Source organism: Gopherus flavomarginatus, chromosome 6, assembly GCF_025201925.1.
Source record: "Gopherus flavomarginatus isolate rGopFla2 chromosome 6, rGopFla2.mat.asm, whole genome shotgun sequence".
In the NCBI taxonomy this organism is placed as follows: domain Eukaryota; kingdom Metazoa; phylum Chordata; order Testudines; family Testudinidae; genus Gopherus; species Gopherus flavomarginatus.
In genome coordinates, this window is record NC_066622.1 from 2,066,482 (window position 1) to 2,083,490 (window position 17,009).

Consider the following 17,009-nt stretch of genomic DNA (forward strand, 5'->3'; position numbering starts at 1 on the left):
TGCATTCAGTGCAGGCTCTTGCAGCTCTCTCTATGGGATATTTAAGGTGAGGCCCAACCTGTAGGCTTCTGGAGTATTTTTACACTACAGTTTTTCCTTGAGTTAAGTTTGCCACTTAACTTGCAGTAGTTACACCTTTTTGGAAGCTAGTACGGACATTCCCCAAAGGTTTGTGGTTTAGTCTCTGGCTTGGAACCCAGCCTGGTGAGTACTACCCTAAAACCCATCGTCCAGGCGCATTTACCCTTGATGCAACCTGGCAAATCCCTTTCCCAAGAATAGAAAATGTAGAGCCAGACATATCCCCCCAACCAACTCCTGGGATGAGGGTGCCCTTCTTGGATCCCAGTTTTCTGGCATCCAACTCCAAGTCTTCCCCTTCCACCACCTGAACTTTTCAGAATCAAAAAGCAAAACTCAGCTTCCAGCAGACTTTCTCTGACACTCATTTTTTTCCTGCCATCTCTAAAGCGAGAGGGGCTTTTCCTCTTCCTTGGGACTCTCATGCAATCCACAGATGAACAGCTCCACAACCTCTAAACTCAAGTCTCTGAAATTTTTTGGGTGGGAGCAGCTCATTTCCCCAAAAGGTGCCTCATGTTGTAAACAATCTTCAGACATATTCTAAGATGAAGTCCATGAGGCTGAGTCAATTTACACCAACTGTAACATCTGGGCCAGTTTTTCTTCCTAAGGAAATGCTACATTTTCTCTGTAGACTTACCATGTCCCAATTCAGTTTGAGCATAGGTTCCTATAATGTGGTATTTGTCAGCAAGTGGTATCCACTTGGCAATTTGTTCATCTGTTCCCAGGGCCAAGATACTGTTCTTAAAGACTCTGTGGACATTAAATGCTAGGTCTCCTCCAAGTGCCCTGGAAGGAATGTATGGACAGTATTCTGCATGAGTGCTCGTTCTAAGAATATTGTTAATGCAACAGTGCAAATGCATAAGCCATTTTAAACAATCTTCAGCACATACCAGTTCTGAGTTCCCATTGTTAATGATCTTTTGAATTAATTTTGTAACATAACGCATCTACACAGGAAGTACGAGAAAAATAATGCTTCAAAGCTGGTTCCATTTTGTCTTTAATAGCATACCTTGCTTGAGAGTGATTTGTTTGATGAGTACACCTCCCTTGTCTTTTGTCACCATGGAAAGGTGTTCTCTCTTTTCGGATCAGCTTAGTAGTGTTGAATTGAGATTCTAAAAAACACCATCCAACCGCTAAACTTCCTTTGATTTTTATTAACCCTGTCTTCTCTTTACCCCCTTTCATCTTTCCTCTTCCTTCTATTTAAATTACAACCAAAAATACTGAATATCACTGATTTTAGCTGGAACAGACTGAACTGCATCCACTGTCACTTAGGACTTGGACAACTTTGAATTTACTTAATTTTTTTTTTAAATGTCTACTCAGTTCCTCTGATGACATGCCAGCTGGCTCAACTGCATGGTGCCATCCCAGAATGGCACATTCTTAAGTTCCGCAGCCCATAGGAACTTAGATAATGTCATCTCAGTAGGACACGGTGAAAATTTCTCTTTTGTAAAATATTTAATTTTGTTTTTATAAAATAGAAACAGTGAGAAGAGGTAGGAGGAGTCTAAAGGACCTTCTTTCTGGAGTTTCTCCTTCTGCACAGAAGGTAGCTCACCTTTTGTCAGATGTGGAAATCTTTGCTCAGTGGAGCTGATAGTTCTGATCAATCTCCTTAGATTATTTGCATCCCCTTGTTTTACTGCAGTGCCACCAGAGGCACCTCTGTTAAAAACTGATGGACACCTGTTCTCTTTAATAAATGATCATCCCCTTCCTGTTATACAGGACCTCGGAGAGCTTCAAGATCACCTAGGGTGGGAGGTGAGTAGGGGAAGAAACGTGTGTAAGGGAATGCTTGAAGAAAGATCGCACTGCACAGCAGTGATACACTCTTTAGCCAGCTAGGAATATACATTATTAAAAATGAATTTTCAAAACAGGTTTTAGAGATACTTGCCACTGTTCCACTATCTCCAACACTGTGAGGCACTTGGCTCTTTGAAGAACTTGCCAAGTGATGATATCTGAGACGCAGGCCAGGGACTCGGTCCACCTGCAAGGTGCTCTGTGTTCTGGCCCTGTTTCAGCAAAGCACTTGTGCACATGCTGCACTGGAAGCACATGACTAGCGCCACTGATGTGAGTGGGGAGAGGGGCCTGATGAAAGCAGGTGTGATGGGTATCTTTAGGGTGCTGATTGGCTATTTTCGTACTTTCTCGTTCGAGCAAAGCCGCTGGTTATTTTGTCGTTGCATTTAAAAATTATATCAAAGGTGCCTAGAGCCCAGGATAGCAGCTTTTCCCCTTTATGCATATAACTAAATAAATGCACAAACCAAACTTTTTTTTATTAAAAAATGGAACTTATCCAACAACTTTGTAAATTCCCTGCCTTGTTTATGAATTCAAAAGCTGAGCTGCAGTGACTTTGCAAACCACATTGTCAGGTTGTCATACTAGTGGCCTTTCATTTGAGTAGCGTTTTATCATATGGAAAAGACTTAAAAATTCAGTTGGGGCGGCATTCTCTGTCTTCAGCTGTGCGGATGAGACCCTTTCATAGGGAATTGGAGTTACCGGTCTGGGACTCATGCCACCACCTTGCTGGTAAATGCTTACTTTCCATTCTCACGTTTTAACTCAGAATTTGTAATGTGTTTCTGGTTGTCCTTGTGGTTATTTAAAAGGACTACGTGAGTTGGGAGCCCAGCCTGAGATCATCCAGACCACATCTGTCTTCACAAGCAGCACCCGTGGGAAGGGTATGTGTGAGAAAGAAGTGGGAGGAAGCTGGATCAACTGTCATTTCCAGTTTGTTGTCTCGTTTTTACTGCGGGAGCAGCTGTATGCTACTTCTTGAGTGGTTCCCTTGCAGTTTTATACAAATGTTTTTGTTTTCTCCCGAGCACAGTGCTAAAGTAAGAATCTGTAGCATGCTTGTGGGGGAACCCCTGTTAATCAGTCCATGAACAGTTGCATCTTCCAGCCTCTTAACTGGAGTGTGTGTGGTTTAAATAGATTTTTTTAAATGAAAATAATATTAACAATGCTAAAGCCATTACCTGTAGCAATACTTAACTTCAGGCCCGTCTTCAGTCCATCCCATTTGATGCATCTTCTCCTTGAGGTAAACAGACCTTCTGACTGCTGCTTCATACCTCTCATTCTGGCTCTGGAAGTATTGGTTTTCTCTGCTAAAGCCAGGTTCACTGTGGATTACTGCCTCTGTAAAACAGAACAGGAGGGCTCGCTCTGTGGTAGTACAGCTTGGGGTGCTTCTGCCCCAGTATGATCAGTCTCTCAGCAAACCTTGAGCTGTGTTTGAAAGCAAGCTGCAGCCACGGAAAGCTTTACCACGGTGGTGGCTGGCCACAGGGAAAGCCTCACCTGGCAGAGGTCTCTGCAGACAACCTGGATCCCAGCCTCTATTTCAGTTGAGACAGAGGCTATGTGAGCTACGCAGGCAAGGATTCAACCTGATTAAACTCCCAGAATCCCCCTCTTCCCTTCACAGCTTAATTTTAGTGATCAGCTTTCCAGCCCTCCTTAACATGACAAGGCCAGAAACCTCCTCCAGACCACACGTGCTCCTGCTCTGGCCCCCTCCTTGGCATTGGGGGTGGGAGGGATAGTTCAGTGATTTGAGCATTGGCCTGCTAAACCCAGGGTTGTGAGTTCAATCCTTGAGGAGGCCATTTAGGGACAAAAATCTGTCTGGGGATTGGTCCTGCTTTGAGCAGGGGATTGGACTAGATGACCTCCTGAGGTCCTCCCAACCCTGATATTCTATGATTGGCACAGCTGCAAGCTTTGTTTGTAGCTGGGCTACCTCCTGAGTATGGTGAGCGCTATGGTAACCTGGTCATGACATGCTGTTTGACACAGCTATCACACAGCATTGTGTTGTGCCCACACAGCAGGTATTTCATAACACAACCATGTATCCAACTGTGTTTGCCTGCCCACCTGAACCATGCTACTTCACTGTCTTTGTAGCAGTGCATCCTGGGACTATCCTGGCTGTTGTCCCATACTGACTCTGCAGGGGAATGGTGCCCAGGGGACATGTGCATCATGTGGAGCAATGCACTCTGGGATACCCTGCTGCATAGAGAGCTGGCCCAGGAGGAAGGACCAGCCAAATCAGTTACACACTTGTCGTTAGAAAGTGTGACAGTCAGGGAGAGAACAGGGGTCTGAACCCCAAAGAATGGGCAATTGAATCAACTGGTTGCCCAATATGTTGAGTACAGTTTTTTATGACAGCTTGTAATGTTCTGGACTTGATGGTCATTGTGAAATATGCGTATAGACCGAGGTTATGAATCTGTGACCTTTAGTACAATTTTGAATGCACCTCCCAGCTGATAAAACTGCAGAGAGGAGCCCAGCCAGAGACTTGAAGCAGCTAAAGCAGGGGCCTTCGGACATTCAGAGAACTATTGGCCCTTTGGACTGGACTGTCTCTGCTCTGTGCTCACTGGCTGTTTGCTCCAACCCTCTCCGACATGGCTGCTGCATCTCAGCTTTCCCTCCACAGCTGCCCCTTTTAGTCACCACTCTTCTCCCCAAAATCATGGAGCAATCCTGCTCCCTGGCCACCAGGGAGGGGGCAGGGAGATCCCTGGAGCTCCTTGCTGTTGGGGGGGAGTGTTTGGGGGGACCCTGGAACTCTGAGCTCCCAGCCACCCTGCATCTGCCCCATCCCTTCCCATTTTGTCATGGATATTTTTAGTAAAAGTTGGGACAGGTCACGGCTTCTGTGAATTTTTCTTTATTGTCTGTGACCTGTTCCTGACTTTCCAAAAAATATCCATGACAAAATCTGAGCCTTAATTATATGTTTTGCCTAATTTGTTGCACCTGATGAAGTCACCCAGAGATCTGGAAGAGGAAAAGTGGGGCAAAAAGTTGGGTGTAAATTTGTGTAGCTCCAGTGGTGTTAGACTGATTTACATCAGTGGAGAGTCCTGGCCTCAAGCCTCTCTCTTTCTAAAAGCCCCTTATGACATTTTCTTTGCTTAAATTTTTTATTGTTTGGTCTGAGGAGAAGGTTCCTCACTGGGTATAAGAGTCACCACTGCAGAGAAGAAGCAGGCATAACATCCGACAAAGTGGGTATTCACCCCCAAAAGCTCATGCCCCAATACACCTGTTAGTCTAAGGTGCCGCAGGACTCTTTGCTGCTTTTACAGACGTAACAGGGACATGGAAGTGTCTCTCTCATCAAGGAAGCATCAAGTCTTTTAAAGCCCACTCACCCACTGCCCTCCGTGTCCTGGTGTTGTCAGCACCTCCATCCAATATGGCAGTGAGCCTCTCCACACTGAAGGAGGCAGTCTGCCTTTCAGTTTCAAGGTCGGGATTCACATCTCTGCTACCAGAGTTCCTGAAATAGCCACTCCTGTTCCACTGGGCCATCTGAGATTGCTGGAAGCCCTGAGAACAGATGGTACGAATCAGTCTGTCAGCCCCCGAAAACCCAGGTGAGCATCCCCTATGGCAGGGTTTTCATTAATTACTTAAAAGCAGCAAAGAATCCTGTGGCACCTTATAGACTAACAGACGTTTTTATAAAACGTCTGTTAGTCTATAAGGTGCCACAGGATTCTTTGCTGCTTTTACAGATCCAGACTAACACGGCTACCATCTGATACATTAATTACTTGCATGTCTAGAGCTGGTCTTACAAGGAGGATGAATTATGCCTAGTCCAGAGGACTGATGCTATTTTGCTGGATTTTTCTGATAACGTGGTGTTTTGTGCAACCAAAAGAACTGTAAAAGCACAAGCTGATTGGCTTCCACTGAGCAGACACTAACTCAGCCTGGCAAAACTCTACGTGTGTGGGGCAGACACTTTCTTTTCCTCCCCTATGAATTGGCAAATAGAATACTGTACGTTTTCGGTCACCGGCACCCATCATCAATCCAAAAGATGCGGGAGTAGATATTGTCCCCAGGCAGGTAAATTTTCATGACAATTTAATAGAATATGTGGATCTGCATGACTGTTTAAACCCCACCATATGGCAGCATAGAATGAGGATGTTTAGGGCACTTGATGGCACATGGTCATCTTGGATTAGGATTCAAAGTGTAAGAGTTTAAGGAAAGTGATTCTTGTTATGTTTTACTTAAAAATTTCCTATCAAAACTACCCTGCCTTTCCCATCCCTCATTCTAAATGTGCCTGGTAGTGTTTGCACCCCAAACATTGCAACACTGCAGGGGAATGCATAGGCATGTGTGAACACAAGCAAGTGACCTGACTTCGACTGCTCCCACAGATCCAGTTGCAGGACTGAGGCTATAGTGCATACACTGTACAGCAATTTGAAAAGTTCCCTCTGCACGACCACAACATATCCGAAGCATACTCACAATTCCGCCTTTACATGTTGAACTTAAAAAAAAGGCCATAAACAGTCTCTTACCTTAAAACAGAAGTTCTTCCCTTAAAGCTATCCCACTTCTCTTTCTAGTTGAAGTCAGGGGGAGAAAAGGTTGTTAGGTTTTGCTTTTTACCTGGTTAACGCCCTTTATCCAACATGTTGCTTATTAACCCTGACAAGTAATGACTAAGCGAGAAGTAGGCTTCCTGACTACTTAAGACAATTAAGCACAGTTGTAGCTGGGACACTTTTTTTTTTTTTTTAATGAGATGCATGTGTTGATAGTACTTTAATTTTGGATTGAGATTAAGCTGTTTAGCAGAGTTGCTGAAAAATAAGGATTTCATGACTGCAGAATCATTTAACTCAAGGGAAAGGAAAGGAAAATAGAATATGCTCTTTCAATTAATTGCAGTTATTCTCCCAGACACTCTCTAGTTCAGCCACATGTTACTGAGGCAGGAATCACTTGGTGAAATTCTATATCCTGTGCTGTCAGGAGGTCAGACTACATGATCCTAATGGTCCCTTCTGGCTTTAAAATCTGTCTGACCTTAACCGTAATCCTACACAAACGTCCAATTCTATCGCTGAGTAGAAGGACGCCCAGTTCAGCTGGAGTTGATGAAAGAGGTTGTCTGGCTTCGTAAAGCTATCTGTCGTTCCTAGTTATTTCTAGTTTGGAAGCCCTTTGCTAAACAGATCCTAACACCTGGCATGATCTTAAGGCATTGAATTCAGGGTCTGCCTATTATCGTCTAGGCATAGAAACATTGCTCAGGCCAATAAAACAAATGTAATCGACTGCTCTTGCTGTACAGTGAAAAGCGAACATGGCAGCTTAGAGGTATCCAGTAACCTTCAGTTTCATGCTCCTACTTTGGTTTAGCTGCACTTCATTCACCCAGGCAAACACACACATGCTCACCTACCTTCCCCTTGGCAGCCATTAGAAGGGAAAGTGGCATCTCCAGTCCAGTTCCGTCCCAACTTTCTCAGCAGCTGCCTGCAAACTCCATTCCCAGTACTCTCCGTGTCAGGCTTTGTCATTAACTCCTGGTTGTGCAGTGCACACTGGCTGCCGTGCACCACCACTGACCTCTAGTGGGTGGCACGTGGCACCTGCTCCAGTGGTGTCAGAACAAGACTGCAGTGAACAGAAGGGCTGATCCCAAGAGCTCACAACCCCGCAAAACACCAGGCGGTTGATTTTTAAAAATGGTTTTGTTTTTGGTCAGCCCACTGAGTATTCACGCTTCTGGGGACACCCCAGCCCTGCAACATGTGTGGGTGTGAGATCATTTTGGGGTGGAAATTCAACATAAATGCGCACACACAGGCCTGCTCCTTAGCTGCTGGGGGGGGGGCTCGTGTCCCCTTCCCAGCCTAGGGGTGGCAGAGCTGATTCTCTGTTCCCTTCCATGCCCCCTCCCATCACTCTCTCTTTCTTCCAGGCTCAAGATCCTGCCCCATCACCCCCTTCTGGCTTCCTCCATCTCAGACCATTACCTGCTCCCTGGCCCTCCCTCTCATACTCCCTTTTCCCTCAGGCTTCTCCCACTTCACCATCTCCCTCCTCCTCCCCCCAGTATTCCTCCCTCTCCTGCTCAATTCTTCCACGGTTCACAGATTGTAAGGCCAGGAGGGACCATTACAGAATCACAGATTGTTAGGGACCTCAGGAGATCATCTAGTCCAACCTCCTGCTCAAAGCAGGACCAATCCCCACTTCCCTAAATGGCCCCCTCAAGGATTGAACTCACAACCCTGGGTTTAGCAGGCCAATGCTCAAACCACTGAGCTATTACGATCACCTGCTCGGAGCTGCAGTAGAGCACAGGCCTGCACCCCAGGGTGCTTCCCCCAGGCACTCTCCTTGCCCCTTCCGCACCACATTTTCCCTTTGTACCACCTCACAGGCGGCAGCATAGGGCAGCCATGTTTGCTGACGGCCGGCAGATACACGCTTTCCCAACCCATCTACTTTGGTCGGCATATTTTGCCCTCGGGGTCTCTCTTACACCCTGGCATATGACAGCTCTGGGAGCCGGAGCATGCTGCAGGCAGCGGCAGCCTGGAGCCAGTGAGGGAAAGGAAGCCGTCTTTGAAAGGTGTCACACTCCCTACTGTGCTAGGTGGCTGAGTCTTCTCCCCACACAGGCTCCATGTCGCAGCCACCTCCATCGTGGTGGGGCTAGGAAGTTAGCAGCATTATTAGTGAGAGCAGGAAGGCCTGACACTGTTTCAAAGTCCCGTCCCCCCGCCCCCCGTTATGTGTGCAGCAAAGGCAGAGTCTGGACTGAAGTTGGGCAACAGAGCTTCATCAAAGAGCTTCTTTCCAGTGAGTTGTCCCCACTTCCGATCCCCATTACCTGACCCAGAAGTGGCTAGTCAGGAAAGGAGGCGACAGGAAATATTATAGGGTCAGTATTTGTTTCACAAAAGCAAAAGTGTAAAGCTTTGGTTTGAACTGCACGGCTGACATGGAGATCAGCAGTGAACCATTATTTAATGCAACGGGAGGCTGTCTGAGGGTGAAGATCTGTGTGTGACTGAAGGTCACGGGAATGCAGCTTTACTCTCATAATAGAACAGCTAATATTTACTTTATCCCTCGCTGTCAATAATTCACTTTAGATTAAGGCAAATCCTAACTGAAGCAAAACAGTTTATCACCAAATGTTTTCATCAGTGATTCTCAGACTTTTGTACTGGTGACCCCTTTCACACAGCAAGCCTCTGAGTGCGACCCCCCCACCTTATGAATTAAAAACAATTTAAAATATATTTAACACCATTATAAATGCTAGAGGCAAAGCGGGGCTTGGGGTGGAGGCTGACAGCTTATGACCCCCCCATGTAATAACCCTGTGACCCCCAAGGGGTCCCAGCACCCAGTTTGAGAACCCCTGGTTTTGATACTTTTATACTATGCACTTGTGAAAATTCCCTTACACATGAAGAGTGCATTTGGGAAGACACTCAAAGGAGATCTTTGTTCAGTCCCCCTCAGACAGATCCTAAAAAATGGGTGCAGGCCAGGAGCTGTGCGCGGGCTTTTGCTAATTTCATTTAAAATGTTTCAGTCTTTTCAGTGAAAATTAAAACTTGCCATTTCCATGATAAAAATGTAAAAAGTTTCTCTGCAGAAATGGCGACATTTTGCCAGGATCCTTCCTTTTCTTTCTCTATCTCTGCCTTGGTTTCTGAGGGAGTCTGTAAAGTTAACTATTGGTTTCCTGAAAGCAATGGTGCCCTTGACATAGTTTGCTAAATTCATGGGAAAATCTGGTTCTTCATTTGAAAACTGCGAGTTACAAACAGCTCCAGGAATCTGTTACATGGATGCTTACAGACAGGCTGGAGGTAACACTGAAGTTTAGTTCTCTGCATCTTGTTCTGATTGTAACAATTACAAGAGAGATTGTAGCTGTGTATGTTGGTGCCAAAAAAGACAAAGCATAGCTACAGAAATGACTCCTCCCCCCAAAAAAACAAAACGAAACACCCAAAATAGATGCCTAAAGATCAGGTTCTTATTCTATTTTTGTTTGTTTGCTTGTTGTTTTATTTTTGCCCAAATATGGTGGAATTTTGACCAAGTCAGCATTCAAATTCAAAGTGGCCTTATTCCTAATAATATCCAAGAGCATAGGTATAGTTGTTCTTTGCGATTATTAGTACAATTGCGAAGGTTAAGGGTTCTTGATTCCGTTTACACAACAGTTTTGAGAAGCTGTAAGTGTGGCAAGTTTTTGAAATAACTGTATTTTTAAAATTTGCTTTTAACTTAAATATATTCAAGACTTAAAGTAAATTAAAAATTGCTGCCATTAGAAATGACTGCTATTTTGACATTGTATATGTGGAGGTTTGTGAAATGTGAAACACTGATAACTTGGCTGTTTGGTTAAATAATCAGAGAGCAGTTTTCAGGAGAGATAAACCATGCAGAATCCCTGCTCTTCCCCTCGCCTTCCATACACAACCAGAAGATTTTGGTCTCACTCAAAAGTAACTGGAAATAAACATGACAGAGCATAGGTAACGTTTTTCAAAGATGCTTATCATCCCTTTTGGTGTAAAGAAGGGGTTAGTTTTGACAGTTCTGCTCTGCATTTACATACTGAAGAAACATTTGTACAATTATTTGCTAAGCTATATCCTAACATGATTAGAGCAAGAGTGGTTAATACACTCTGTTTAAGACCCTGTAGCTTGTGTCTCTGCAGAAGTTCAAATCCCTCATCCAGCAATCTATTGTCATCAATAATTTTTCATTAAAAATATAGGATTTTGTTTAAAACTTTTAAAAATATTTGTTACTAGATCCTAAAACTGGGTTTTATGTGTGTCATTTAGCAGAGCATCATATGCTATCTACCAAGATACCCAGCAACAGCAAAAAGAAGAAAGCTCTTGGGAACCAGCTTCAAAAAAGCAAAGAGAACTGTGGCTTTAGAAAAATTGACCAAGAACAGCTGTTTTTTGGGGTAGCCAGGCCATGGTTAAGTGACAGCTACACTACAAACTGTCTGTAAGTGGAGGCTGAAAATAGCAACAATTTTTGTGGCAGCATTGTAATGGTTAAAGTTGAAAGGGTTTTTAGCATAATTTCCACTGAAGACATAAATATCTGCAAATCCAATAATGTGCTGCTTGGGTGACTGACCCAGAACGAGATTTTCCTGGTTACTGATGTGACTGCTGGCTGGGACGTTAAACACTTTCATCCCGAACCAGTCTACAGGGCGCTTTGCGTTGACTGTCATTAGAGCCTCTGCATGTCCCAAAAGGACCCTTGGAGCCGCTTTCAGATGTTTCAGAAAGAGAGTCGCAGCATTAAATATGCACTTTATAATTCTGACTAGTAGTCCTGTTCAGGAGGCAAAAAGTGTCTTTGCTATGTTTGAGTTTAATTTTCACATCCACACCATTCAGCAGCATTTTTTCTTGAAAAATGAAATTGCGGTGTAAACCCCCTGTTACCCACAGCAGCCAAGTGGTGTTCTTGTGAGTTCCTTCTGTGTCTTCCTGCACCCCTCTGGGGGACACCTGCGTAGAAAAGATTTCATTGCAGTAGTTTAAAATCAATTCTATAAAGGCTTTGTAAGGGTAAGCGTTGTTGTCTGACTGATAAGTCAGTCACCCAGAGTGACAGCCAGCTGGTAAAAAGGGTGGAAATGAGGTGATCCTGGCATTGTCATCAATGTCGGAACCGTCTTCTTTCGCTGTCTTGCAGCGCATACACTGCAAAGTGCTGCTGAAGTCTAAGTAATGATCCCTGTGTCCTGAAACAAAACATTCTTGAAGGGCATTCACCCTTAAAGCAACCAAGTGGCACCTCACCAGGAAAGCGATTCTCAATACTGGTTAGATATGGGGCTATTTCAAATAAATCCAGCTGGGATTCAGCACATTCTTCAGGATCACCATGAATGAAAGCCATGTTGTGTTTTAAAACAGAGGTTCTCAAGCTTTTACTTTCTGACCCCCCCCCCACCAATGTGCTAGAAAAACTCCACGGCCCCTCTGTTCCACCACAACTGGTTTTCTGCATATAAAAGCCTGGGTCGGCGTTAGGGGGTAGCAAGCAGGGCAATTGTCTGGGCCCCCATGGAGCTACATTGCTCAGGCTTCAGCTTCAGCCTCAGGTGGTGGGGCTTAGGGCCCTGGGCTTCAGCCCCATACAGTGGGGCCTTGGCTTTCCACCCTGGGCTCCAGTGAGTCTAATGCTGCCCTGCTTGGCAGCCCCCCTGAAACCTGCTTGTGGTCCCCCAGGGAGTGTATATCCCCTTCACCGTGATCTACAGTCCTCTTCCTCGGATAGCTTTCACATTTATCTGCGACGGCTTCAGGCAGCTTTCATTTTAAAGGGCATGGGAGGGAGCACCTGTAAATGGACGGCAGGATACTGTTCTTTTTTCCCTAATCACTACTATACCAGAGCCTTCCTGTTGCATGTACATGCCTTTGTTGTGTGTAATGGCACTAGGTACGTGGGTCAGTACATCTTTGGTTATATGTTTCACAGCCATTTTTGTGTGAGGCTTAATAATTTCTAGCTCCCTTCTCAAAATCGGCCCAGCTTTTCTAAAAAGACTGTGGAATATCCAGTCTAACTCAGCCCCCTACGGAACAGGCAATCCCTGATTATCCTGGTAGGGCATAACCAGCCTGGGCCGTTTAGTAGTTCTTAAACAAAAAGCAGTCCCGTAAGTTTTTAGAGTCACCTTCCTTCAACTTTCCCAAAGTGCACATGACATTAAGGGTATGTCTACACTACTGGCCGGATCGGCGGGTAGCGATCAATCTATCAGGGATCAATTTATCACATCTAGTGTAGATGCGGATAAATTGATCCCCGATTGCTCTGCCGTCGACTCCGGAACTCCAGCAGTGCTAGAGGTGGAAGCAAAGTTGACAGGAGAGCGGCGGCCGTCGATCCCGTGCTGCAAGGACGTGAAGTAACTGATTCTAAGTCCATCTAAGATACGTTGACTTCAGCTATGCTATCTCATAGCTGAAGTTGCGTATTTTAGATCGACCTCCCCCTGCAGTGTAGACCAGGCCTTAATGTTCGCCTTTCCAAATGAAATGAAACGTTTTTATTCAGGTCTGGCTTTATTTCCATAGTGATGGTTCTGATGTGCTGTTTACTCTCAGGAACATCACGCAGTTTGCCATGCTTGATAGTGATAAATTCATTGTTGTTGCCGCAGTTGTGAACGCAGCACAACAGCAGTACATAGAACTCCCCCATTAACTGATGCCCCTTTTGTTTTAGGTACCATACGTGATTTTAAGAAGAGATTGTGTTAACTTTATTTTAAAACCGCCCGCCTAGGCCGTTTTCCACACAGCCAGCACGTTAAAACTGTTAACATCGATCAGTCGCCCGCTGATGATTCTGTGGTAACTTCTGTATAAAAGCCTGCATCATGTCGCTGCATCAGTAGGTGCTGCGGGATGTAAAGTACCTCCACATCTTTCATTTTAAAGTGCTGTTAAACCTCTCCATGACCCCCACTTTAACTTCATTATTGATAACAAAACAGTATTTGTGTTAACAAATTCTTTAAAGCTTTGTTTACAAATTCTTTTCCACAGTCCATCTGTAATTTTTGACTTGATTGAAAATAGTTTTAAATGTCCTCGTCACCTCTTTCTCGGTCTTATCCTTTAGGGCTTCCACCCAGGTGTATTTAGACAGGATGTTTCTCACCTTTAAAATGTACTTATGGCCATCATTGCGTTTAGAGCAGGGAGCCATGTTAACCAGATCTGCCTGCCATTTTGTGTCCACATTAGACACAACCGTTTTATTTCTTTTAAACTGGATTCTGGCTGGTTTATGCAGGGCGCAAGCATCTTAATCTGTAAACAAGGCTGGAAGCTGCTTTCTGCTCAGAGTTTTATCGTGCTCTTTAGTAGCCTGGAAATAATATATTTTCTTTAACAGCCTTATTATTTCTAACCAATGTAACTCTAGGACTCCAGTATATGTAAGAAAACACTGTTGTTCTTTTTTAAATACAGAGCAAAGCAGAATATTTTACATTAAAATACAGAGTCTTAAAAGCAAAGTAAATAAATGGTAGTTTGTGGTATCTATAAACAGCTGTTCCTCACATTGCCCTTTTGTTCTTAGCTCTGAAATAAAGGGTGTTTAAATTCTAATCAATATCCAGCTTTATTGTTTCTGAACCTTTAGGTCTAGGTTCTGTCTTACTTGTTTTGTGCATCACCTCTGATAGTTAAACCTGGTAAATGCATTTCTGGGTAACTCGTGTTTATACATATGTAGCTAGAATGCAAGTAGCTGGGGGTCTGGGAGGAGCCTGATGTCTTTTTGTCTGTATTATCTGAGTCAGGGAGTGATGCGTTTCATCGTTAGTTGCATGCTTTTATTAGTCAGAGTTAATACAGACAAGACAACTTCCAAGTAGCCAATTTCTGCTACTTTTTCTTCTACTTGTGGAAGAGCGATGACTGAATGTTCCTTGGGTTTCTTCTGACCACAACTGGGCATTCACCAGTGAATCCATCCACTCGCTCCAGCTGGGCATCAATCAAAGAGACAAGTTTCAGATGGAACATTGATAGTGAAGACTCCTAAAAATTAATGAAATAAATGGAAACCTACAGGCTTTGAAGAGTCAGACCTTCACTTTGCACTTGACTAGTAATATATTTGGCCAGAGAATTAACCTGAGCAGAGTTACATTTATTCTTTGTGGTAAGACTGTGTATCTGACCTGTCTGCAGGAGCTGGGGATTGTACTAGGGGAACACATATGGAGAATTATGTCAGTGGAAGCAGTGAAATCCTGTGGTTTAGAATAAGAGAGGAAAAACAATAAAGAATTGAGTTTATTGACTCCTCAGGTCAGGAGGGGTCACTAAAGCTGTGTGAATAACCGATTTTTTTTGTTTTGTTTTGTGGCCAAACTGAAGAATTGGAGGGGAGGGGGGGAGAATTGTTTTGGATCAAACTGAAATGAAAGTTTTTCAGTTTTTCTTGCTGCAACGAAAAATGGAAAAAATTATTTCAGGTAGAATGTAATGTTTTGTTTAGTTGTCAGGTGTGTTTTTCCCTTAAAATTTTTTTACAAATGTCAAAATGTTTCATTTTGAAAATGTCAAAACAAAACATTTATATTCTTTAAAAAAAATCATTTTTTTTTACGAAAAATAGTAGCCAAATTCAACTTGAATTCAATAAACCCCAAATGACATGCTGTGGCAAATAAGCTATTCATCCAAAAAACCTCTCCCAGCTCTAGCTGTTGAACAGACAGCTCAGCTGACAAATGAAAATTATTATTTAATATTACACTTAGACTTGGAAGAATTCCAGTTTTATTTTTTTATAATTTTAACAGATAATATTGGCTTATTTTTAAAAGATTTTTATTAATGTAAATATTCACAGTTGTGCAAAATTATGGGTGTTAAGTATTTCGTTGTCAATTTAAATGTTCACAGTTGCAGGCAATTATGCAGATAATAATTATTTAATGACTGTAGATAATGAGATTCAAAAAGCTAAAGCTTTGTAGTCATAACAACATGAACTATCAACATCACGTGTCAAAATGTACAAAGTAAATACCCAGGGCCGTCCTTAGGATTTATGGGGCCCTAGGCAGTATTATTAAACTGGTGCCCCTATGCCGGATGGCAGCCCAAGCTCACAGCCTGGTGGGGGAGGGGGAGGAGGGACTTGACAGCAAAGGATAATGAGATGCCCAGCCTGCCTCGTGGTGGCGGAGAGTCACAGTTCCCCGCAGAGACTTCCATGCACTCTCCCTCATGCAGAATGGACATGAAGAAAGTACCTAATTAAAAGCACTAAAATTTGGGAATAAAAAATGTCAGTCACAGGTTTTTTGATATGCCCTGAAGTTTGTCAGAGATTTATTTGCAAAAACTTCATAGTAAGGGTGAGTCATCTGTCCTGCTGAATACAACATTACATATAATGGAATACATGATGCAGCTCTTCTCTGTTTTACATTTTCTTCATCAGTATTTCTAAGTTGAATTTATATTTTAAATGTACTCAAATCTTAAGCCAGCATTCCAGATTACTACATATTTAACTCACTGAAACAAAGACATTCTTTTAAATTAATCAGAGAGGTTTAGTGTGTTCATAACAATGTTCATTGCTTTTAGAAAAAGGGAACAGTAATTTACTTTGTGTGATCTCCATAACAAGAGACATGGTTATGAAATTTCACCAACTTTAAAAAAATATGTCCCCAAAGATTTTAGGTATAACAAGGGTTTTGTAAGGTACTGATTTTGCTTGAGGGTTCTTTTAAAACTAGTTTGTCGGATAGTCAGAAGTAAAGAAAGGGAACTCTTTGTCCAGCTATCTGGAAGGGAAGGACTGTTGTCCCTTTAAGGGCTCTCTTCAGTGGGGAGTGGGGGGGAGAGGGGGTGAAGGGATGGACAGAAAGGACAGGAAGACTTGGAAGCACTTTTTTTTTAACTATAGTAATTAAAATGTGTATTTTAGATAAGGGAGGTCTTTTGAAGGATTTATTTAAAAAACTATGTGTGAAGATCCACACATTTAAGGCTAAAGATGATTGTGCATCTAAAACTCTATGCAAGCATTTTTTAGAAATGTGATTTTATAATCTTCACCAGCTCACTAATGAAATATTTTTAAAGCAAATTTTAAACTAAGGTCCTGTAGACTGACATGTTCTGTGTAAATATTACATTAATGCACAACTGTTTTTGTCAGTAAAGTCAGAAACTGACAGTATAAAAATTTATTTGGGCATAAGCTTTCGTGGACATCTGATGAAATGGGTTCTAGTCCACAAAAGCTTATGCCCAAATAATTTGTTAGTCTTTGAGGTGACACAAGGACTCGTCCTTGTTTTTGCTGATACAGACTAACAGGACTACCACTCTGAAACCTGTCAGTATATACCTTGGGGTTGGCAAATGCCTGTTAAATGGCTTTATTACCCCTTGAATGTCTCTTTAACAGTTTCAATGTTGTGCTAATAGATCTGGCAGGCTGGAGGTTTTTTCACTTTT

The 17,009-nt window shown here is 43.1% G+C and overlaps 2 protein-coding genes across 4 annotated transcripts in view; both read right to left on the reverse strand.

Moving 5' to 3' along the window:
• ACOX2 (acyl-CoA oxidase 2) overlaps positions 1-7,526 on the reverse strand; it is a 29,220-nt gene extending 21,694 nt beyond the window's left edge. For 2 of the 3 annotated variants that reach the window (XM_050957367.1, XM_050957369.1), the window contains exons 1-4: positions 7,379-7,526; positions 5,313-5,490; positions 3,114-3,276; positions 725-876 (exon numbers count right to left, since the gene is read on the reverse strand). In XM_050957367.1, coding sequence (XP_050813324.1) covers positions 725-876; positions 3,114-3,276; positions 5,313-5,490; positions 7,379-7,414 — 529 coding nt within the window. In that variant the 5' untranslated portion in view covers positions 7,415-7,526. Of the gene's footprint in view, positions 1-724; positions 877-3,113; positions 3,277-5,312; positions 5,491-6,488; positions 6,580-7,378 lie in introns of those variants that run through there. The other variant, XM_050957368.1, reaches the window with a different exon arrangement.
• LOC127053211 (uncharacterized) overlaps positions 1-17,009 on the reverse strand; it is a 361,256-nt gene that overhangs the window by 342,434 nt on the left and 1,813 nt on the right. The gene's annotated exons all lie outside the window — the stretch shown is intronic.